The sequence below is a fragment of the Natrix helvetica genome, assembly GCF_964273705.1.
Source record: "Natrix helvetica genome assembly, chromosome: 1".
In the NCBI taxonomy this organism is placed as follows: Eukaryota; Metazoa; Chordata; class Lepidosauria; order Squamata; family Natricidae; genus Natrix; species Natrix helvetica.
Genome location: NC_138548.1, coordinates 14,658,923 through 14,679,529, shown reverse-complemented (window position 1 = coordinate 14,679,529; position 20,607 = coordinate 14,658,923). Strand labels below are relative to the sequence as shown.

The following is a 20,607-nucleotide window of genomic DNA, read 5'->3' as shown; positions in this document are numbered from 1 at the left end:
TAAATAATCATATTCCACTGCTGGAATGGCTTGGGAATAGCCCAAACCTTAACCCAGTTGAAAATCTATGGAGCTGACTAAGGAAACATGTTAGTCAGAAGTGACTCAGCAATAAAACCCAGTTAATAGAAGCAATCACTCAATATCGGTTTCATATTATAACAGCTGCAGAACTAAAGACTTGGTTCACTCCATGGGAAGACGCTGTAAGGCCGTAATTCATGCTAAAGGTTACCCAAAGTATTAACTGTCATGGTGATAATTTTTGTATATCTCGTTTCTTATATGGTGATAATTTTTGTATATCTTGTTTTAATTTTCTTCTTTATAACTGCTATTCTAATAGCAAATCCTTCACAAAGGTTATTGCATTACATTCTTGATTAAATTATCTTTCCATTGATATATAATTTTATGGTACTACTCCCAAAAAAGTGGTGTTATTAGCTAGTTTTAGAAAATACACTTTCCCCAAAAGGTTTCCACAATTTTGGCCACTACTGTATATCCCCCCCCCCCCCCCCCCGGTTTACATTAAGCAATGGAGGTGAAAATCTTAGCTTTATTGAGAGCAGACAGTTAAGGTACTCTTAAAATAGCTTTTCCCATCCTAGAGTCCCCCAGAAACGCTGTTGGTCTAAAGTTCTATCAACCTCTACTCAACATGACTAAAAATCAAGCATGGTGGGAACTGAAGTCCAGCCAACAACTGACAACTCTAAGCAACGTAAATCTCAGCTTTGTTTCTCTCTAGGCCTGGGATGGTGAATCTATGGCAGGCATGCCACAGGAGCCATATCCGCAGGCCCGCGAGCTGTCAGCTCCAGCACGCATGCATGTGCCAGCCAGCTGATTTTTGACCTTCCGGGGTGTGTGTGTGTCAGGGTAGGCTGTTTTCACCCTCCCCAAGCTTTAGGAAAGCCTCCAGAGCCTGGGGAGGGCGAAAAACCAGCCCCCCCAGAGGAAATACCAACCTCAGCTTGAAGGTGAGCAGTGCGGCATGCATGGGGAGGTGCATATATGCGCACATATGCAGGCACACTTTGCATTATGGGTGCCGGCAAGCACGTGTGCTATCGCGCATGCATCCTCGCATTTTTGCCACCCAACAACAAAAAGGTTCGCCATCGCTGCTCCTGGCGGCCTCCAATGGTGCAAAGACTACAGTTCCCAGAGTTCTAAGTTTGAAGGCTTCAAAGTTTGGCCCCTTAACAGCTCCTCCTCCTCCTCACCTTGAGCTTCTAGTAGGTTCTGCACCACTTCCTCCAAGCCAACCAGGTAGATGAACTCATTATTAGCTGCACTGGGCAGGAAGTTCATTTCAGGAGCCGGAGGTTTGGGTGGAGGAATTTCCAGCAGGGTTTTCTCCAGCTGTTTCCGCAAGGCCAACTTAGCAGCTGCTTGCCGACTGGCAGGAGAGTCGTTCGAGTTGACGATGGAAGCAACGCTGGTGGCGGTCGACGCGTTCACCTGGGCGGACGTCCCAGCTGCACCTTTCAATGAAGTCGGGGAGGCCTGGGAAACAAGAAAGTGTGTGTGGGTCTTTCTTATAATCGTCCAATCCCACCACGCGCTACTCAAAAGAAAGCAGAGATCTATGCATAAACTGGGAATCGGCTCAGCGGAGGAAACGGAATTTGAGACTTCCTGCCTACAAGCGGAGACCTAAGTCATGAATGGAAAATCTGGCTCGTTCGAAACTATAGGTCAGGGGTGTCCAAACTTGGGAACTTTAAGACTTGTGGACTTCAACTCCCAGAATTCCCCAGCCAGCTGGAGAATTCTGGGAGTTGAAGTCCACAAGTCTTAAAGTTCCCAAGTTTGGACACCCCTGCTATAGGTAGTCCTCAACTTACAATAGTTCATTTAATGACCGTTTGAAGTTACAACAGGATTGAAAAAAATGAGTTACGACCATCCGTTTCAAAGCCGAAGAGCCAGCGCTGTCTGAAGACGTCTCCATGGTCATGTGGCTGGCATGACTAAATGCCGAAGGCGCACGGAACGCTGTTACCTTCCCACCAAAGGTGGTTCCTATTTTTCTACTTGCATTTTTTACATGCTTTCAAACTCCTAGGTTGGCAGAAGCTGGGACAAGTAACGGGAGCTCACTCCATTACACTAGGGATTCGAACCGTCGAACTGCCGACCTTTCTGATCGACAAGCTAAGCGTCTTAGCCACTGAATCCCCATTAATGGATTATAAACTCATAAAAAGAGAGTTTTAGGGAAGGGACTATCCCTCATATTCACAACAGAATCAGTCTATCAGTCCACTCTATAGCTATAGAAAATAGGAAGGAGATAAAACTAGACCACTACCCTACAAGCATCTTCCTACAGGTAGTCCTTGACATACGACCACAACTGAGCCCAACATTTCCATTGCTAAGCCAGACAATTGTTAAGTGAGTCATCACGCTCTGCTTTATGACCTTTTCGCTATGGTTTTTAAAGTGAATCTGGCTTTCCACGTTGACGTTGCTTGTCAGAAGCGCCCTAGGAAGGTTGAAGGTGACAATCTCAGGGCCTTGGGATGCTGCAACCATCGTGAATACATGCCAGTTGCTAAGCACCTTAAGTTTGATCATGTGACTGTTGGGATTCTTCAATGGTCATAAATTGAGAACTGGCCAGAACCGTTGTAACTTTGAATGGTCATTAAACAAATGGTTGTAAGTCGAGGACTATCTGTATAGAAACAAGAAAGGCATGCATGCTTCTCATTGGATCAGTTGTCCTTCCGGGTTTTTTTAAATAACTGTTTTTATTTTATTTTAATACAAACAATCCATCTTTCATTAAACAGTGTGTCATATGGGTAAAAATATCTTGTGCAATAAGAGTTAGAATTTACAACCATATTCATTATTTATCTGCTCATGACTTAATACTGATATACATAACATATCTGATACTATAACAATCCCCTTCTTAACTTATTTAATTCTATTAATATATTTTCTATATTTCACTAATCTGCTTTCATTTCTAACTTTCATATTTGTTCTCTAACTATCGGTAGAATAGTTCCCATATGATATAATATTCCGTTTGTTCCTTCTCTTTAATTGCAAGTGTTAACCTATTCATTTCTGCACATTCTAATATTTTCCTAATCGCATTCTCATCCATAGGAATATCTTCACTTTTCCAGTGTTGTGCAAATACAATCCTAGCTGCTGTTATTACAGGGATAATCAGATCTACATTTCCTTTACTATAAGTTTCTGGTAAAATCCCCAGCAAAAATATTTTGGGTTTCAAATCAATATGTTGTTGTATCATCTTCTCCAACCATGTATGTATTTTTGTCCAATATTTTTTGGACTTCTACACATGTCCACCACATGTGATAATACGACCCAGGTGTCTGGTGGCATTTCCAACATTTAGCTGATTTATCTTTAAACATCTCTGTCAATCTTCAGGTGTTTTGGAGAATGAAGCGGAAAATGCCATCTATAAAACATCTTATACAGTTTTCTTTATATGCAGTCGCCCTTCCTGAATGACGTCAGGAGGAAGAAAGGCTTAAGGGCAACATTGCTGCCTGCTTACCTGCGGGATGTTTACCAAAAGGCTCGCATTGGGGACATTGGCTACGCGGATGAGACCCTGCTGTATAATGCGCTGACCCTGGATCTGCACGCTGGGAACGGAAGCCCGTGGAGCTAGGAGCAGCGGAGGAGGCCCCGAGCTGGAGTGCGGGCGGATGTTGTGGATTTGCTGGGGAGACACAGAGATGGACTGATATGGATGGATACGTGGGAGGACAAGATGGGAGGAGGGCAGGGGAAAAAAGGGAGGGGAGAAGGAAGGCCAAGCAAGGGGGGAAAGGAAGGGTGGGATGGTAACAACAAGATGCCGTGGGAGCAATGCGAAAAGAGGGAAGAAGGAAAGTAAGAAGGAAAAACTATTAGTTTTTTTTTTAATTAAAAAAAAAAAGGAATACTCCCAAAGCCAACAGTGTGTAGCTTTATTTTCAGAACGGTTGGAAGATTTCCAAAATGCATCAGGTTCTAACAGGAAAGCGCTTTCTAGTTTCGCTCAGATAATCAAATCGTAAAACCTGAAAAAATAGCTTCATAAACATGCCTCAATTTTTTCAGCACGATTTTAACGCCACGTGGTCGCTCAATGAATGTTTGTTAGCTGAGGACTGCCTGTAATGAATAGGATTGCAGAGAGGCTTTGGTGAATTTGAGAGCAGTGCGTAACGGAAGCAAAGCCGGCGTGAGGCCAACTCAACAAATGCCTCGGCAGGGGTGGCAGGGGGCAAGGCAAGGATGTGTAATGTTACATATGCATTGTTGGAAATACGAATGTGTGTGTGTGTGTGTGTTCGTTTGCAGGCAGGCAATACCATGCTGTTGACTGAAAACGCAAATTATTTGTAGTAAATATCAGTGGATCTGATAATTAATGTGCCAAAGCCAAGGCAGTTGTGTTCAACAAATTATGGTAGAGTGTAGATCAGTGATTCTCAACCTTGGGAACTTGAAGATGTCCGGACTTCAACTCCCAGAATTCCCCAGCCAGCATTCGCTGGCTGGGGAATTCTGGGAGTTGAAGTCCGGACATCTTCAAATTCCCAAGGTTGAGAATCACTGGTGTAGATAAACGACAAAAAACTAGAAAAGAAGAATTTTAAGAGGTACTGGTAGAAAGCCGGTGAGTAGTATATGGTATTCTCTTGGTTTAAAGATGCAAAAATGGCTACACATACAACCAATTTTGCCTTCTTTATTATACAGAGTTAAAGGCTGTGTGTGTCAAGAGACAACTGTCGTGATCTATCAAATGTATCTAAATGAAAAGCAATGGAAACAGGGTACTTAAGGAGTCTTAAATAGGAGAGAAAGAGTTCAGAACGAAAGGATTTTGAAGAAACACGGAGGGAGTGCAAAAACAAGTGACTGGTGGGCTTAGTTATGACAATATAGGATGCTCAAAGTAGAGAACAAATATAGGGAAGAAGTAAATGTGTTGAGAGAGAGAGAGAGAGAGAAAGTTGCACTTTGTTGGAGTCGATGAGCTCTTGAAAAAGAGAGAGGTGAGACGTTTAAGAGTATAAAGGCAAAGGAAGAAGTGATGGAGGGTGCACGAATGACACAGCAGAAGCAGGAATGGTTTGCCAGAACAGAATGGCATGGAGAGGTACAGTGAATGTGCAAAATACTTTTAACTACTGTATTTTTCAGAGTAACAGACATGCCTTTTTCCCTCAAAAAAGAGGCTGAAAATCTAGGTGCGTCTTATACACTGAATACAGCATTTTTTTTGCCTCCTGAACCTCTGCCCTCTTCACTAAAATGGCCTTGTAGGAGGCTTTCAGAGAGCTCCTGGGGGCTGGGGAGAGCAGAAATGAGGAAAGAATGGGCCATTTTTCGCTCAATTTTGCCTGCCCCCCAGCTCCCAGGAGCACTCTCTATAAGCCTCCTAATGCCATTTTTTGGACAAAAAACGGGCCTGTTTTCACGAAAAACAGGCCGTTTTTGGGACGTTTGCAGAGTGTAAAACCTTTTTTAAAAAAATTTGCCTCTTCAAAACCTTGGTGCATCTTATACTCTGAAAAATATGGTAGTTTTCTTTTGCTTCTGTTACAACTTTAATTCCTTCATTTTGCTAATTTGAAAAGCCATCTTTTCTTTTGGACCTCCGGCCTGCCACACTTTTTATTATTCCACTATGCATTTTCTAATGTGGGAAAATGGGAGGGGGGATTGTAAGGAGTTAGGTGATATGTAGCCATAACAAAATTCTTTCTAGAAAGCCAAGGTCATCCTTTGTCTCTGCACCCGGCCGGAACTGAACGGGTGGAAGCTGCCAGCATGGCAATGGAAGATTGGACCATGTGATGGAATTGTGGGTGTGGGGGCAAGATCTTGAATTTTCAACTGGATGGGAAAACCGGGAAGCTTTCAGATTCGGGTTTTCCCAGATGTGCCAACATGGCTCTCTTCATAAATTGGAACATTGAGGAATCTTTTGCCTCGGACTCTGATTTACTTTTGGATGTTATTTGGAACCCTGACAGACTGTGCTTTATGATCTTCCTTCGGCTTTGCTTTGCTTTACAGATCTATGAAGGTTATGTACAGTATGCAAGAATTGGTCACAGGGTTACTTTTTCATCACCATCGCAACTGTGAACGGTCACCCAACAAGGCAATTAACTAAACAAAGACTACGTGTGTGTGGGAACTATCAAGAATAACAGAATTGGAAGGGACCCTGGAGGTCTTCTAGTCCAGCCCCCTGCTCAAGCAGGAGACCCTACCCCATTTCAGACAAATGACTGTCCAGTCTCTTCTTAAAAATCTCTCGTGTTGGAGCACCCACTGCTTCTGGAGGTATGCCATTCCATTAGAAAAGACACCCAAACTCTGTCTTCTATGCAATATTCCTGTTTCTCAACCTTGGTAAGCTTAAGATGCATGGACTTCAACTCCCAAAATTACTGACTGGAGAATTCTGGGAGTTGAAGTCCAATTTGCCAAGGATTTAGGATTCCAACAGTAAACACAACAAGTTATTTGACCCAGTTCAGCCTCCCTTGGCCAGTAGAACTCAGCCAGCAGCAACTCTCTGGGGTTTCAGTCAGAAAGGGATCTTTCCCAGCTAGGCAGAGATAAGCAGGATCTTGGGAGAGGAAAGGTGATGTGTGGGGGAAGGGAAGACAAGAGAAAGACTAAAAGGCGCAACCATAACTTACCTGTGCTCCTCGGACTAGAGGTGGCATAACTATTTGTGCGTTCTGCTGAGAGCCCAGCTTTGAAGATGTCTGCTGCCCACCCCGGATCAAAGGAGGAGGAATAACAGTTCCAGGAATACGTGAAGAAGCGTTCTGTTTTGGGAGGGAGAGAGAGAGAGAGAGGGTGGGTTGGAGGACAGGGAGTAAAGAGAAAGAGAAAAAATGGTTTTGCTTTGTAACTGCAGACTGTCAAAGATCCATCAAGAGCATTCTCTCCCTACTTCCCTTGAGATCCTAAACCAACTTTTTAATGCAGCTTTGGTGTAGCGCAGTGATGGCTAACCTTTTTTGTTATCGCGTGCCAAAAGCGTGTGCCCACACCCATAATGCAGTGCATACATGACCACCACTCCAGCTCCCCTATGCATGCATGCACAACGCCCTCTGTGCTCTCCCCACATATGTCCACATGACACCCACCCCCCGCAGCCCGTTTTGGGCCTAACAGGCCTCCCTAAAGCCTCTTGGGACCAAAAATGGGGCACCCCACACGTTTCCCGCCCGCGCCGCCCGCACATGCATGGCAAAGACCCAAAAATCAGCTGGATGGCGGGAGGTGCATGTGCAGTGGAGCGAAGCCATGCGTGCCGTAGGTTTGCCGTCACAGGTGTAATGGCTAAGGTACCAGGCAAAAAAACCGGGAAATTGTGAGTTTTAATTTGGCCTCAGGCATAAAGCCAGCTGGGTGATCTTGGACCAGTCACTGTCAGTCCAAGGAAAAGAGGCAATGCCAGACCACTTCTGAAGGCTTTCCCAATAAAACTGCAGCGACTTATCCCAGCAGCCGCCAGGAGTCCACCCTGATTTCAAGGCAATACCTTTCAGTACGGAATTGAATGCAATTAAATATTGGAGGCAAAAGTCGCAGGTGAACTCGCAGGATTCACTTTTCTTGCCATGTACAGTAGACCCTCTGGTCACGACCATAATTCATTCCATAACTTTGGTCGCAACTCGATTTGATTGTGACCTGAACCTAACCAAAATTAATGCAGCGGCCACACATGGGTGACTGTTATTTGTAAATAAACAACAGGAAATTTGGCACTTACAAAAACCCTGATTTGGTCGTGGTCAGAAGCGTTCGCGACCAGAGGTTCTACTACAGGTATACATCCAAATTTTGTTGTTTCTCCGTCTCATATGCCAGGGGTGTCCAAACTTGGGAACTTTAAGACTTGTGGACTTCAACTCCCAGAATTCCCCAGCCAGCATGGCTGGCTGGGGAATTCTTGGAGTTGAAGTCCACAAGTCTTAAAGTTCCCAAGTTTGGACACCCCTGGCATATGCTATATGTGGATATATGCATATTTTTTTTTATTTCTTTCTCTTTTTTCTTTCTTTCTTTCTCTTTCTGTCTGTCTTTCTTTCTTTTCTTTCTTTCTTTCTTTTCTTTCTTTCCTGTCTGTGTCTGTTTTTATGTAGTGTATGTTGGAGGTGGTGACCCTTTGAGAGCTGTATGCAATGAACGTTCATTTTAATGTGTGCCAGTATTAAAATAAATACATGTATAGCTTCATTTCCAGTTTCTTTATTCCCTCAGAAGTACTGTAGGAGCGCAGACATTGCAGCTGGTCCTCGACTTGCAACCAGTTGCTTAGCGGTTCATTAAAGCTCCAACGGAGCCTTCAAAAGGTACCCATCGCCTGGTTCCCACAGTCACATGACTCCATTTTGCATGCTTGGCAACCAGCCTGCATTTATAGCTGCTGGTAGCATCCTGAGGCTAACATGACCGTGATTTGTGACATTTTTGCTGAAAACCAGTGTTTATTTCCAGTTTTCAGCTAAAATGCCCCATAGCAAACCATGTGACTGATGCAAAAAAAAAAAGGCATAAAATCAGATCGGCCACACGGGTGACTCGCTTTACAACTGTCGGAACTTATGACCATAATCGGGAGGTCCATCACGGTTGTAAATTAAGGATTACCTGCACTGAAGCAGCCTATGAAGGCTGAATTAATTAACAAAAGACCTTTCTTACGTCCTCACCTGTAGAAGGGCTGACTTGCTGGATGCAATGTTCTGTGTTCCCCGCACTAATGGGGGAGGTGTGGCTGTGGCATTTCCTGAAGAACCAGCAGGCTGGGAAACAGGCAAACAGACACGGGGAAGAGAGAGAGAGAGAGAGAGAGAGAGAGAGAGATCTTAGAACAGAAGCAAACTATTCTGAATGCTCTCGTTTGGCTCTCCATTTATGGGCAGTGAGTTTTCCCTGCCAAAATGTGGTGCCAAAATGCATGTATTTTTTTGGGTTGCACAACTTTGGAATAGAATAGAATAGAATTCTTTATTGGCCAAGTGTGATTGGACACACAAGGAATTTGCCTTTGGTGCGTATGCTCTCAGGGTACATAAAGAAAAAAAAAATAGGGAGACCAATCTGATCTTGAACCTAACGACGGCAGCAAGATTGTTGATGACGCAATACTGGAAGAAGAAGGAAGAGTTGCCCACTATCCAAGAATGGACGTTAAAAGTAGTAAACTTAGCAGAGATAGCCAAAATTTCAGCGCATCTGAAGGACCACTCAGATGAGAAGTACAAGCTGGACTGGAGAAGATGGATTGACTATATTCAAAACAAATACCGGACTAAAAAATGTCAGTTAGCTTTTGAATGAAGGCATAAGGAATGCTACAATTTATTCAAAGTTAGTTTAATAAAGGGGGAGTTAAAGCACAAGAATAGTAACATGTTAAAATTAGTTAGCTGATGTTAGCGTATGGTTGTTAAATGTTTATACCCTGTATTTTGCTCTGGGAAGTCGGGGGGAGGGAGGGTGGGAAGAGGGAAGGGTAAGGGGGGTGGTAATTGTAAAATTTATTTAAAAAATTTAATTAAAAAGAAAAAAAAGAAAAAAATAGAATACATTCATCAAGAATCATAAGATACAAGACTTAGTGATAGTCGTAGGTTACTAATAAGCAATCAAATTATACTCTGATAAATAAAACAATATACATTTTAAAGATATAAGCAACGTGGTTATAGTCATAAGTGGGGAGAGATAGATGCTAGGAAGGAAGAGAAGAACAACAGCAATACAGTCTTAGTAGATAATTTGACATTGGTGAGGGAATTAGTTGTTTAGCAGAGTAATGGCATTTGGGGAAAAGCTGTCCTTGTGTCTAGTTGTTCTGGTGTGCAGTGCCTATAGCTTCATTTTGAGGGTAGAAGTTGAAACAATTTATGTCCAGGAGGTAAGGAGTCTGTAGCAATGGTGGGTTGCCATTTTTTTTACTACCGGTTCGGGCGCACTCCTGTGCGTGCGCAGAAGCATCCGGAAGGATGGGAGGAGCCTCCAGCTGCCACTACTACCGGTTCGGCTGATTCAGGCCAAACCAGCAGCAACCCACCTCTGCTCTGTAGATATTTTCACAGCCCTCTTTTTGACTCGTTCAGTGTACAGGCCCTCGATGGAAGGCAGGTTGGCAGCAATTGTTTTTTCTGCAGTTCTAAATATCTGTTGAAGTCTTGTGTCTGTCTTGTTTGGTTGCAGAACCAAACCAGACAGTTATAGAGGTGGAGATGCCAAAATGTGGTGCCAAAATGCCTGCATTTTTTTGGTTGCAGAACTTTAGCCCAGTTTTCAAAGAGCAGAGGGGAGAAGTGGAGGAATGATAGCAATTTGCTTCCTGGAAGAATGCTGCTTTCATTTACATCATGGGTGTTCAACTAACTTTAAGACCTGTGGACTTCAACTCCCAGAATTCCCCAGTCAGTTTACATTGACTTCTCAGAATATCACCCTATTACTGAAGGGCTTCTTGCAGATCCCCATATCCAGCACTTAGAGATGGATGGACCAAAAAAAAAATGCTAGTAGCCTCTATTATAATAATTAGCATGTATTTTCTCTTTACATCTCCGCTTCTCCTTTCTCTCTGCCCCACCTTACAGCACCATCTATAGCTCAAAATCCAGTGACCAGGAGTTCTAGAAATAAATCTTAAAAGTTGCAATTAATGGGGAGGGCGGGGAGAGGAAGTTTGAAGGCCGGAAATGGTCACCGAGGTAATCCATGCCTAGGCGGTAGACAGGTGAGAAAGACCATATTTAAACTCCAAGTAGGGGAGAAGAAGAAAAATAAGGCAGAATCTGCTCACCTTTTGGGCTGTAGTTTCCTTTTGTATCTGACTTTGTCGTAATTTTTTCAGTAAGACAAGTTTGGCTTCTTCTAACCGAAGTTCTTCCTTCAGCTGTTTAATCATTCGTTCCCGTTCCTCTGGGCTGCTTTTCTACAAGGACACATTTGATTGGAAGAAAAAGTTTTAATTTCTTTGAGGGAGGGAGGGGGGGGAGTCACATTAGAGAGGATGACAGAAGGGCTGACTTTAAAAGAGTGATTGCAAGATGGGAGGGACAGAGCGGGAGAGGAGAGAGAAAGAGAGGGATGGGGAGAGAGACAGAGAGAGGGAGAAAGAGGGGGAGAGAAGAGAAAGAAAGAGGGAGGGAGAAGGATGGGGAGAAGGACATAGAGAGGGTGGGAGGGATGGAGAGAAGGAGAGGAGAAAGAGGGAGGGAATAGGGAAAGAGTGCGAGAGGAGAGAGAGAAAGAGGGAGGGAGAGAGGGAGAAGAGCAAGAGAGGGGGTGAGGGACAGAGCGGGAAAGGAGAGAGAGAAAGAGAGGGATGGGGAGAGAGAGGGGGGGAGAAGAGAAAGAAAGAGGGAGGGAGAGGGATGGGGAGAGGAGAGAGGGAGTGAGGGATGGGGAGGAGAGCAGGAGAGGAGAGAGAAAGAGGGAGGGAGAGAGGAGAGAGAGGGAGGGAGAGAGATGGAGAAGAGAAAGAGAAAGGGGTGAGGGACAGAGTGGGAGAGGAGAGAGAAAGAGAGGGACGGGAGAGAGAGGGAGAGAAGAGAAAGAGGGATGGGGAGAAGGAGAGCAGGAGAGGAGAGAGAAAGAGGGAGGGAGAGAGGAGAGAGAGGGAGAGAGACGGAGAAGAGAAAGAGAAAGGGGGTGAGGGACAGAGTGGGAGAGGAGAGAGAGAAAGAGAGGGACGGGAGAGAGAGAGGGAGAGAAGAGAAAGAAAGAGGGATGGAGAGGGATGGGGAGAGGAGAGAGGGAGGGAAGGAGGGATGGGGAGAAGGAGAGCAGGAGAGGAGAGAGAAAGAGGGAGGGAGAGAGGAGAGAGAGGGAGGGAGAGAGATGGAGAAGAGAAAGAGAGAGGGGGTGAGGGACAGAGTGGGAGATGAGAGAGAGAAAGAGAGGGACGGGAGAGAGAGGGAGAGAAGAGAAAGAGGGATGGGGAGAGGAGAGAGGGAGGGATGGGGAGAAGGAGAGCAGGAGAGGAGAGAGAAAGAGAGAGGGAGAGAGGAGAGAGAGAGACGGAGAAGAGAAAGAGAAAGGGGGTGAGGGACAGAGTGGGAGAGGAGAGAGAGAAAGAGAGGGACGGGAGAGAGAGGGAGAGAAAAGAAAGAAAGAGGGATGGGGAGAGGAGAGAGGGAGGGATGGGGAGAAGGAGAGCAGGAGAGGAGAAAGAGGGAGGGAGAGAGAGAGAGAAACCAATGTGACTTTGGCCAGCCTCCTCTAACCCAGGGTCCTACAGATATGTTACAGGACAACTGTCAATGTTCCCAGCCAGCAGGGACAGGATTGCCATCATCCCAGGAGGGTATATAAGGCAGGGGAAGGACGACTTTAGTGCTGCAGGAGACATTCCAGGCATGAGGGTCAAAAAGGGACAGGCGGATGGTTTACGTAAAGTGGCCCAGGCATAAAGAACAGCAAAAGCAGAGTCGGGGTACGGGGAGTAGTGGGGGAATTCTGAGCAGCTGGTGCACCTGAAAGGGATGAGAAATTCATGCCCTTCAACTGAAAGAATAGAATGAAGCAGGAGGTCGGATGAGGAGGGAGAGAGCAAAGCCAGGGAGATAGGAAGCCAGCAGAGGAATCACAGTGGAGAAAACCTTCCTAGCAACAAAGCAGAGGACACAATTAAGTTTTTGCCAATGGAGAGGGAAAAGTCGACGTATGACACTGCTTGTGCTGAACAAACAACAGGGGGAAGACGGGAGGAGTCCCCCCAAGATGAACTTGTAATTTAGCAGGCCAGAAAATCTGAATATCCCCCCCCCCCAAAAAAAAATGCAGGAGAACGGTCAGTTTGCTCTCCGTCTTATGACTGCTGGCTCAGACTCACCATTAGCACTTCCGTGCTGGTCTCTTTTAATGCAATTTTGGTTAATCCATTCATCCTTGGGCTTGACGGCTCGTTGTCCGATAGTACTATTACATCAGGCGAAGGGACTCTCCTCTCTCGCTTTGCCTCACTGGAAAAGGAGAAAGGGCACGAACAGGGATATTTTTAAGGAAAAGGATGAATAAATCCTAAGACCCCTCCCCCACCCACCCACCCATCCTCTCCCCGTTCCGCAGTGTGTATTTTCAGGCCTATTTGGGTGGGGAACCAAAATGACACTTCCGCCTTCCTGATCCTACTTAATATGGCCGCAAGAGGGTGAGAGGAATATTCAAAAAGCAAACAAATGGAGAGAGATTCCATAAGAGAACCAGGGCCTTGTAGTGGCCCACCAACAGCCAACGGAGCTGGCAGCAGACTCAGACAGTGAGGAGGTTGGGGAGGAACATGGGCCAGTCCTGGAGTCTGGGGAAGACTCTGATGAGGGCTCAATGTCGGAGGCAGAGAGGGGGCCAGGGCCGTCTGACAGTTATCAGCTGCCTTCAGAGTCAGATATCAGTGAGGCAGAAGAACAGCTGGAGCCTGTTCCCAGTGTGCGCATTTAGGGGTAGAGTTGGGAGTAAGGCCACAGATGGATGATGAATGGCCCCTTCTAGAGGAAATAAAAGAGGAGCGAAAGGGGAGTGGAGTTTGCAGGAGACAATTAGTTTGCTTAATTGGTTTGTGACTCTCCCAGACTCCTTGCCAAGTTTTGCAGATATTGGCCTGTCAGCTCTCCAAGCCAGATAAGGTCTGTGACCATAAATCCTCCCTTGAAAGACTTTGCTGGATGTGATTGAGCAGAATCCACAGTAAATTAATACAAGGGATTTTTGTCGGGACAAGGAGTTTGCTTCATGCTCTTGGGAAGCCTCGGTCAGAACAGAACAACATCTTATGGTGATTCCTTGACTTTCCAAGACTAAGAGAAAGCCAGAATAAATGAACGATATAACGTGCATTTGCAATTTATGAAGCAGACAAATAAACTGCCTTTTGAACTTCGAGAATTTGAAGTGGCATATAGTATGGTCATGTGATCATCTGGTATCTTTTGAGATGTCTTTTAAGGCATCTAAGTAGATTTATGAGAAATCTCTTAAATGCTAAACATGTTGATGTGATATCAAACTATGTAAAGCTTTGGAACCTGCTTATCAGGAATTACGGCTGATCGAGCATGGCAGGGTGACTGAAAGAATTATACCGAGAAATTGGAAAAGACATATTCCAGATGTTGAAGAATGGAATGTCTTTGGGAAATGTGAGATTTATCCATCCTGGAAAAAGTTGTTTGTTCTGCCAGACAAATAATGGAGCAATATGTACTGCTTTGGCACAGATTTTGTGAAATTTTACAATGATATGTTCTATTGATTTTATAATAATGTTTATTAATAAATCAATAATTAAGGTTTAAAATAGAAGGTAGATTATTCATATCTTTGTTTTTTTATCATTATCATTTTTGTTTTTCATTGTCTGTTCTTTAAGCTTAAGAACTATTACATGTCATTGTATTGTTAAGGTGTTTTTTTTCCAAGTTTTGTCAATATTTTGCATTTTGAAAACTAGCAAAAAAAAATCTTTTTTCTTCTTCATAGAAAGAAGAAACTAGTTCACTTTCACTGATTTTCTTGCAAGAGTAAGAAGCATACAGATTTTCTCAGAGCTGCAAGCTAGCCAATTACCATTAAGATAACCTACATACCTTCAAACTATAATCTAAAAAGTTCCTGGAGGCAGCTGCAGAAAGTTACCTGATTAAAGGCTTCTTTCTGAGTTTGAACAAGTCAATATAGAAGTACTTGTCCCCAGATGGATTCAACTGACACCCCCACCCCAATTTCTGCAGTGGAATGGTCTGGGGGGGGGGCATCACCAAGTGCTTAATAAGGAAATACACTTCCATCCCAAGAAGAGGATTGTTAACAGCTGATCTAAAGCCATCTCAGGTGAAAATGACAATGCATACAAATTCCCCTAGAGGGCACCCTCATAACGCAATATTTCACTACGCGCCTTAAAAGTTGAAAATCCAGAAGCAAAAAAAGGAGGGGGTGTATTTTCTCCTACTTCTTACATCAGACTCAGGGACAATTGCATTTGGAAAAGGCACGGTGCACAGGATTCAAATTCATATTACAAGGGGACATTTCTACCTTGCACGCATTACATGCTACATACTATTAGCATGTTTTCAAACAACGAATGGGCTTCAGCCCAAGGCAACGTTTAAATTTAAACATTTCATTTCTTTCAAATTATGGAAAATCCAAGGAACCTCTTAAGTATAGAATTCTGCAAAATCAGACTTTGAGAGACTGCGTTTCCGGAGAAAGCAAAGCCTCAAATTCTCTGATAATACTGTATTTTCCTCCCTCCCCATGTTATAATGTGAAACTGACTATGTTGGTCTTTGGTCTCTTTCCCCCTACTTTCCTGCCAAAAAACATAATTCCTCTAATACTTTTTTGAGATTCTAAATAATTTTACTTCGATGGAATAGACATGTACGATTTAATGCATACTCGATATGGAATCTAAAATTGTTGCCAATCCCTTGCCAGCCTCAATTATCACATTTTGTTGTTGTTGTTGTTGTACAGTTGTTAAGCCATGTCCAACTCTTCCGTGACCCCATAGACCGTAGCATGCCAGGTTCCCTCCCCTCCCACTTCATTTTCTCCAAAGGTTTGCCCAAATCCATTTTCAAATTATCACCTGCAAAATAAAAGGTCTTGAGAATAACTAAATCCCCAAAGGTGCTTTTCAAAAAGCAAAACTGCTTTTTTGTTGTTGTTTTCTTGAAGATGTTTCACTTCTCATGCAAGCTTCTTTCAGTCTTCTTAAGAACTGAAGAAGCTTCTTGGATGAGAAGCGAAACAACTTCAAGGAAAAAACAAAGGAAGTCCAGTTGCCTTTTGAAAAGCACATGACCTGGATGAACGGAAATATCCACAGACACTGAGAATATTGAAGCTTGCTCTGAACACACACTCACATTTATTGTAAGGGGAGGGGAGAAAGAGGATGAAGGGGACTAGGTTGCTATGAGTGAGAAATCTGGAAAGGAATATAACCAGGATCAATTTCAAAGTGGCAGTGCAACAGTCTAAGGCAGTGATGGCTAACCTTTTTTCTCCTTGCGTGCCAAAATTGTGCGCATGCCTACACCCATAATGCAATGCGACTCGCCCCCTGTGCATATATGCACAACCCCGCATGCATGCGACCCCCCGAACACTGTGCATGTATGCGACCCCCAAGTTCCCCTCTGCATGCGTGCGACACCCCCCTATGCTCCATTTTGGGCCTAGCAGGCCTCCCTGAAGCCGCCTGGGACCAAATATGGGGCACAGGGGAGGTGTGCCATACCCCCTGTGCATGCAACCCCCTCCCCCTGTGTGCGCATCTCCCACATGTGCAGCAAAGACCCGCAAATCAGCAGGCCGGCGTGAGGTGTGTGCACATGCGCGGTGGAGCTGAGATGGACGATGGGCTCCGTGTGCCATAGGTTCGCCATCATGGGTCTAAGGTTTGTTAGAAGAAACTGGTGCAATGAAAACAAATTCTTTTGGAAAAAAGGGCATTTTTTTTGGTCAGTATGTGTGGCATCAATTGTAGGAGATGAGGTGAGAGTGGGGTCAAGCATGTTATCAGTATGGAGTCACTACACTCCCACCGGAGGCCTAAATTCAGCCACCCCCATCCCCTGAATTCTAGCTGACCCTTATCTAGTACTAATTTGGCTTGACTCTTAGTAGATTGTCTATAGGGAGCCTGTAATGGACTTTCAACTCAACTCCTGTTCCCGATTACAAGTAGTTCTTGACTTACAACAGCTTGTTTAGTGACCAACCAAAGTTACAACGGCACTGAAAAAAAGTGAAATTATGACCATTTTTCACTTATGACAGTTGCACCATGGACATGTGATCAAAATTTGGATGCTTGGCAACTGGTTTCGGATTTATGACGGCTGTAGCGTCCCAGAGTCACATGATCACCTTTTGCGACCTTCTGTCAGGCAAAGTCAATGGGGAAGCCGGATTCACTTAACCACCATGTTGCTACCTTTAACAACTGCAGTGATTCACTTAACAACTGTGGCAAGAAAGGTCGTAAAATGAAGCAAAACCCACTTAACAAATGTTTCTCTGAGCAGCATAAATTTTGGACTCAATTGTGGCTGTAAGTTGAGGACTACCTGTACTTGTGCCTGACATCAATCCTCTCATAAAACTAGCAGATGTAATTTCCTTAGACAAGCAAGACTTTTCATTTCCCAACCAGAGAGTTGGCCTTGCCTGATTGATAATTTAAGAGATATTGAACAGATCCTGAAATAATCACGTTTGTATGGGGGATTTTAAGTCTGAAACCTGGTCTCTGCTTCCAACAGACAAATTGTTTGGTCCTCTTCGTAGTCCAGATGTGACAGAAGTTAAGTTTCCTGATCACGGACTGGAAACCCTTTATGGACTTTTTGCATAAAAAAAAGAAAATGATTCCCTACTTATGGTTTTGAGGATTAGAAACAATTTATAGAAAGAAGAAAATGATGTAATTAAGAGAGAGAGAGAGAGGTTTGAATAGAATGGTAACTGCCCATAGGAAAATCTGAAACCATTTTATATTTATTTTCATGTTTTTATTTATTTTATTTTTTTCAGCTTTTCTCTACTGCCCGTCTCTCTCAGAGAGGGGGCTCTGTTTTCTATTCTATTGTTTCTTTTCATTTTCTTCTTCGTTCTTATTTCACTTTCACATTTATGGTATCTTTTGCTTTAAATGTATTTGTTATATATGGAAACCCTTTTCACATAAATTTAAAAAGTAGCAAGTTTCCTGTATATTGGCAAGAAGTTTTTTTCCCTCAGGAACGCCAGTGGCGGGGTGGGGGGGGGAGGGATGGGGTGGTGGTGACCTGAGCCACCTCTTGATCCACTACCATCACAAAAAGCTTATTTCCTCTATTCTAAACAAGCATCCAACACACCACGTGACCCATTGGGACATGTTTTGCCAGTCACGTGACCCTTTTAACCATTCCTTCCCACGTCAAAGCTATGGTAACAAACCGGTTGGAACTGGTTTTGTAACACATCACTTTCTTTTTGTGGAATGGTGAGGCAAGAGGGGGGGATGATTAAGACAGGTATGGTAAGAAAATGGAAGGAAGGGGGAGAAACCACACACACACACACACACACACACAAGGAGATGGACATCTTTTACACACTTTTCTCAGATTTGTAGCAACACAAAGCTCACAAAACTGGGAGGAGGGGGGGGAGAAATTGCCACCCCACCATAAATCAATCTGCAACCTGGCAGTCAGCAATGCCCAGAGAAGGAAGCTTCCACAAGTTATAGCCAAAGGTGATCAATTACAGCCCCGACACTAAATGGTAGTAAGAAGAAAAGAGGCTGTTGCGAATAATACTGATGAAATGAAGAAAGCTTGAGGAAGGTTTTTTGATTTTTGTTTGGGGGGGAGGAGATGATGAACTTTGCTTCGCTTCACTTTTAGAGACTCAGAACAAATGCTTGGACCCAGAATGTTTTCTGTATTACACACATACACCAGTTAAGGAAATACAGGTAAAGGTCTCATTGAGTCCAGTTTGACTCTTAAGGGACTTCCTGGACAATTCTAGGTAGCTTCCTTGGCGTCTTGGCACATCACTGGACAGTAGATAGCATAGAATTTTAACAAATAAAATCTTAAGTGGCTCAAGTACCACCTTGGGCACAGGAAAGCAGTTTGCCATGATCTTTTCTTTCAGGGTGTGTTCTGGTTTAATGAATTTTTTCAAATATTTATTATTAGAGTTATATATGGTTGCCCATTTCATCTAAAACAACTCTGGGTGTCTAATGCAATAAAATATCGACACAATGGCAAAATGCAACCCCTGAAACATCAGAAAAATGCTCAGAGGACGTTTTGTTTCTATGTTCAGTCCAGCCTGTGGCCCTGGGATTTCCTAGGGGCCTCCCTTTCCAGATACTTATCAGATCTGACCCAATTCAACATTGATGAGATCACCTAAGTGATATCACCTGCTATTATACACGTCAGATAACCATCAGCCCCAATAACCTTAACACAAACCACCCTTGATCTCTCTCTCTCTCTCTCTCTCTCTCTCTCTCTCTGTGTGTGTGTGTGTGTGTGTGTGTGTGTGTGTGTGTGTGTGTGTGTGTGTGATTTATTTACTAATAGGGCTATCCAGATTGAGGACTGGATTTTCTTTGCAGCAAAAGAATAGAATAGAATATAAATAGAAAGTTGCTTCTGCCTCTTGGTTAAAATCATGCAGTCTGGAACAACTTGCCTCCAGAAGTTGTGAATGCTCCAACTTAAGAAGACATTGGATAACCATTTGTCTGAAGTGGTGTAGGGTTTCCTGCCTAAGCAGGGGGTTCAACTAGAAGACCTCCAAGGTCCCTTCCAACTCTGTTATACTCTATTCTATTCTATTCTATTCTATTCTACTCTACTCTCTCTTCAAAATAAATCTCAACAAATCTCCTTCCAAGAAAGGATCAGGGAAAGCTTTTGTCTCTGTTGCCACTATCCACAAATAGGCCCCCCACCTTGTTATTTTTTTTCTAAAAGGCCCAGAAGATGTAGTTTTGTCAGTGGGTCTGGTGAAGGTGAGGTTCTGTGTTTTGTTTTGTTTTAGCTTGTGAATTTTTAATGTTGTAAGCTGCCTAAGTGTCACTTGTCTGTGAGTTGGGTGGCCATTTATAACGGCCAACAAATGTGTCTGTGACAGAGATGCCAAGAGAAAATATAGCTAACCCTGTTGGCTAACTTTAGACCAGGGGTCTCCAACCTTGGCAACTTTAAGACTTGTGGACTTCAACTCCCAGAGTTCCTCAGCCAGCTGGCTGAGGAACTCTGGGAGTTGAAGTCCACAAGTCTTAAAGTTGCCAAGGTTGGAGACCCCTGGTTTAGATTGTTAGGTTAATATTCCACACATGTGGTCTTCAGTGCTTTGAGGAAAAATTGTAAATTGTTTCCCTAATCCAGAGGTGGGGAACTATGGCCCTTTTATGACTTGTGGACTTCGACCATGCTGGCTCAGGAATTCTGGGAATTGAAGTCCACAAGTCATAAAGGGGCCATAGTTCCCCATCTCTGCCCTAATCAAAGGAGACCCTCTTCTCCCTGTGAAAGGCAATCGTAAGACCTTAAATCTTTTGTTTAGTGACCGTAAGTTACAACGGCACTGAAAAAAGTGGCTTATGACGATTTTTCACACTTACGGCAGTTTATTACAGATGCTTGGCAACCGGCTCGTATTTATGACGATTGCAGTGCCCTTGGGTCACCTTTGGCAACCTCCTGACCAGCAAAACCAATAGGGAAGTCAGATTCACTTTACAACTATGTTGTTAACAACTGCAGTGATTCACTTAACAGCTACAGTAGTGGCCAAAATTGTGGAAAACTTTTGGGAGAAGTGTACAGAATTTTTGAGCTCTGATGGCTAATAACACCACTTTTTAGGGGGAGTAGTACCATAAAATTGTATATCAAGGAAAAGATAATTCAATCAAGAATGTAATGCAATAACTTTTATGAAGGATTTGCTATTAGAATAGCGGTTATAAAGAAGAAGAGAGAAACGTAGAAAAAATGAGATGTA

At 43.7% G+C, this 20,607-nt stretch overlaps 1 protein-coding gene across 10 annotated transcripts in view; it reads right to left on the bottom strand.

Annotated features, from left to right (window-relative positions):
* GATAD2A (GATA zinc finger domain containing 2A) overlaps positions 1–20,607 on the bottom strand; it is a 125,405-nt gene that overhangs the window by 8,907 nt on the left and 95,891 nt on the right. For all 10 annotated transcript variants that reach the window (XM_081958972.1, XM_081958977.1, XM_081958973.1 and 7 more), the window contains 6 exons: positions 12,905–13,034; positions 10,871–11,002; positions 8,754–8,846; positions 6,720–6,851; positions 3,563–3,730; positions 1,233–1,515 (listed from right to left, as the gene is read on the bottom strand). In XM_081958972.1, coding sequence (XP_081815098.1) covers positions 1,233–1,515; positions 3,563–3,730; positions 6,720–6,851; positions 8,754–8,846; positions 10,871–11,002; positions 12,905–13,034 — 938 coding nt within the window. The remainder of the gene's footprint in view (positions 1–1,232; positions 1,516–3,562; positions 3,731–6,719; positions 6,852–8,753; positions 8,847–10,870; positions 11,003–12,904; positions 13,035–20,607) is intronic.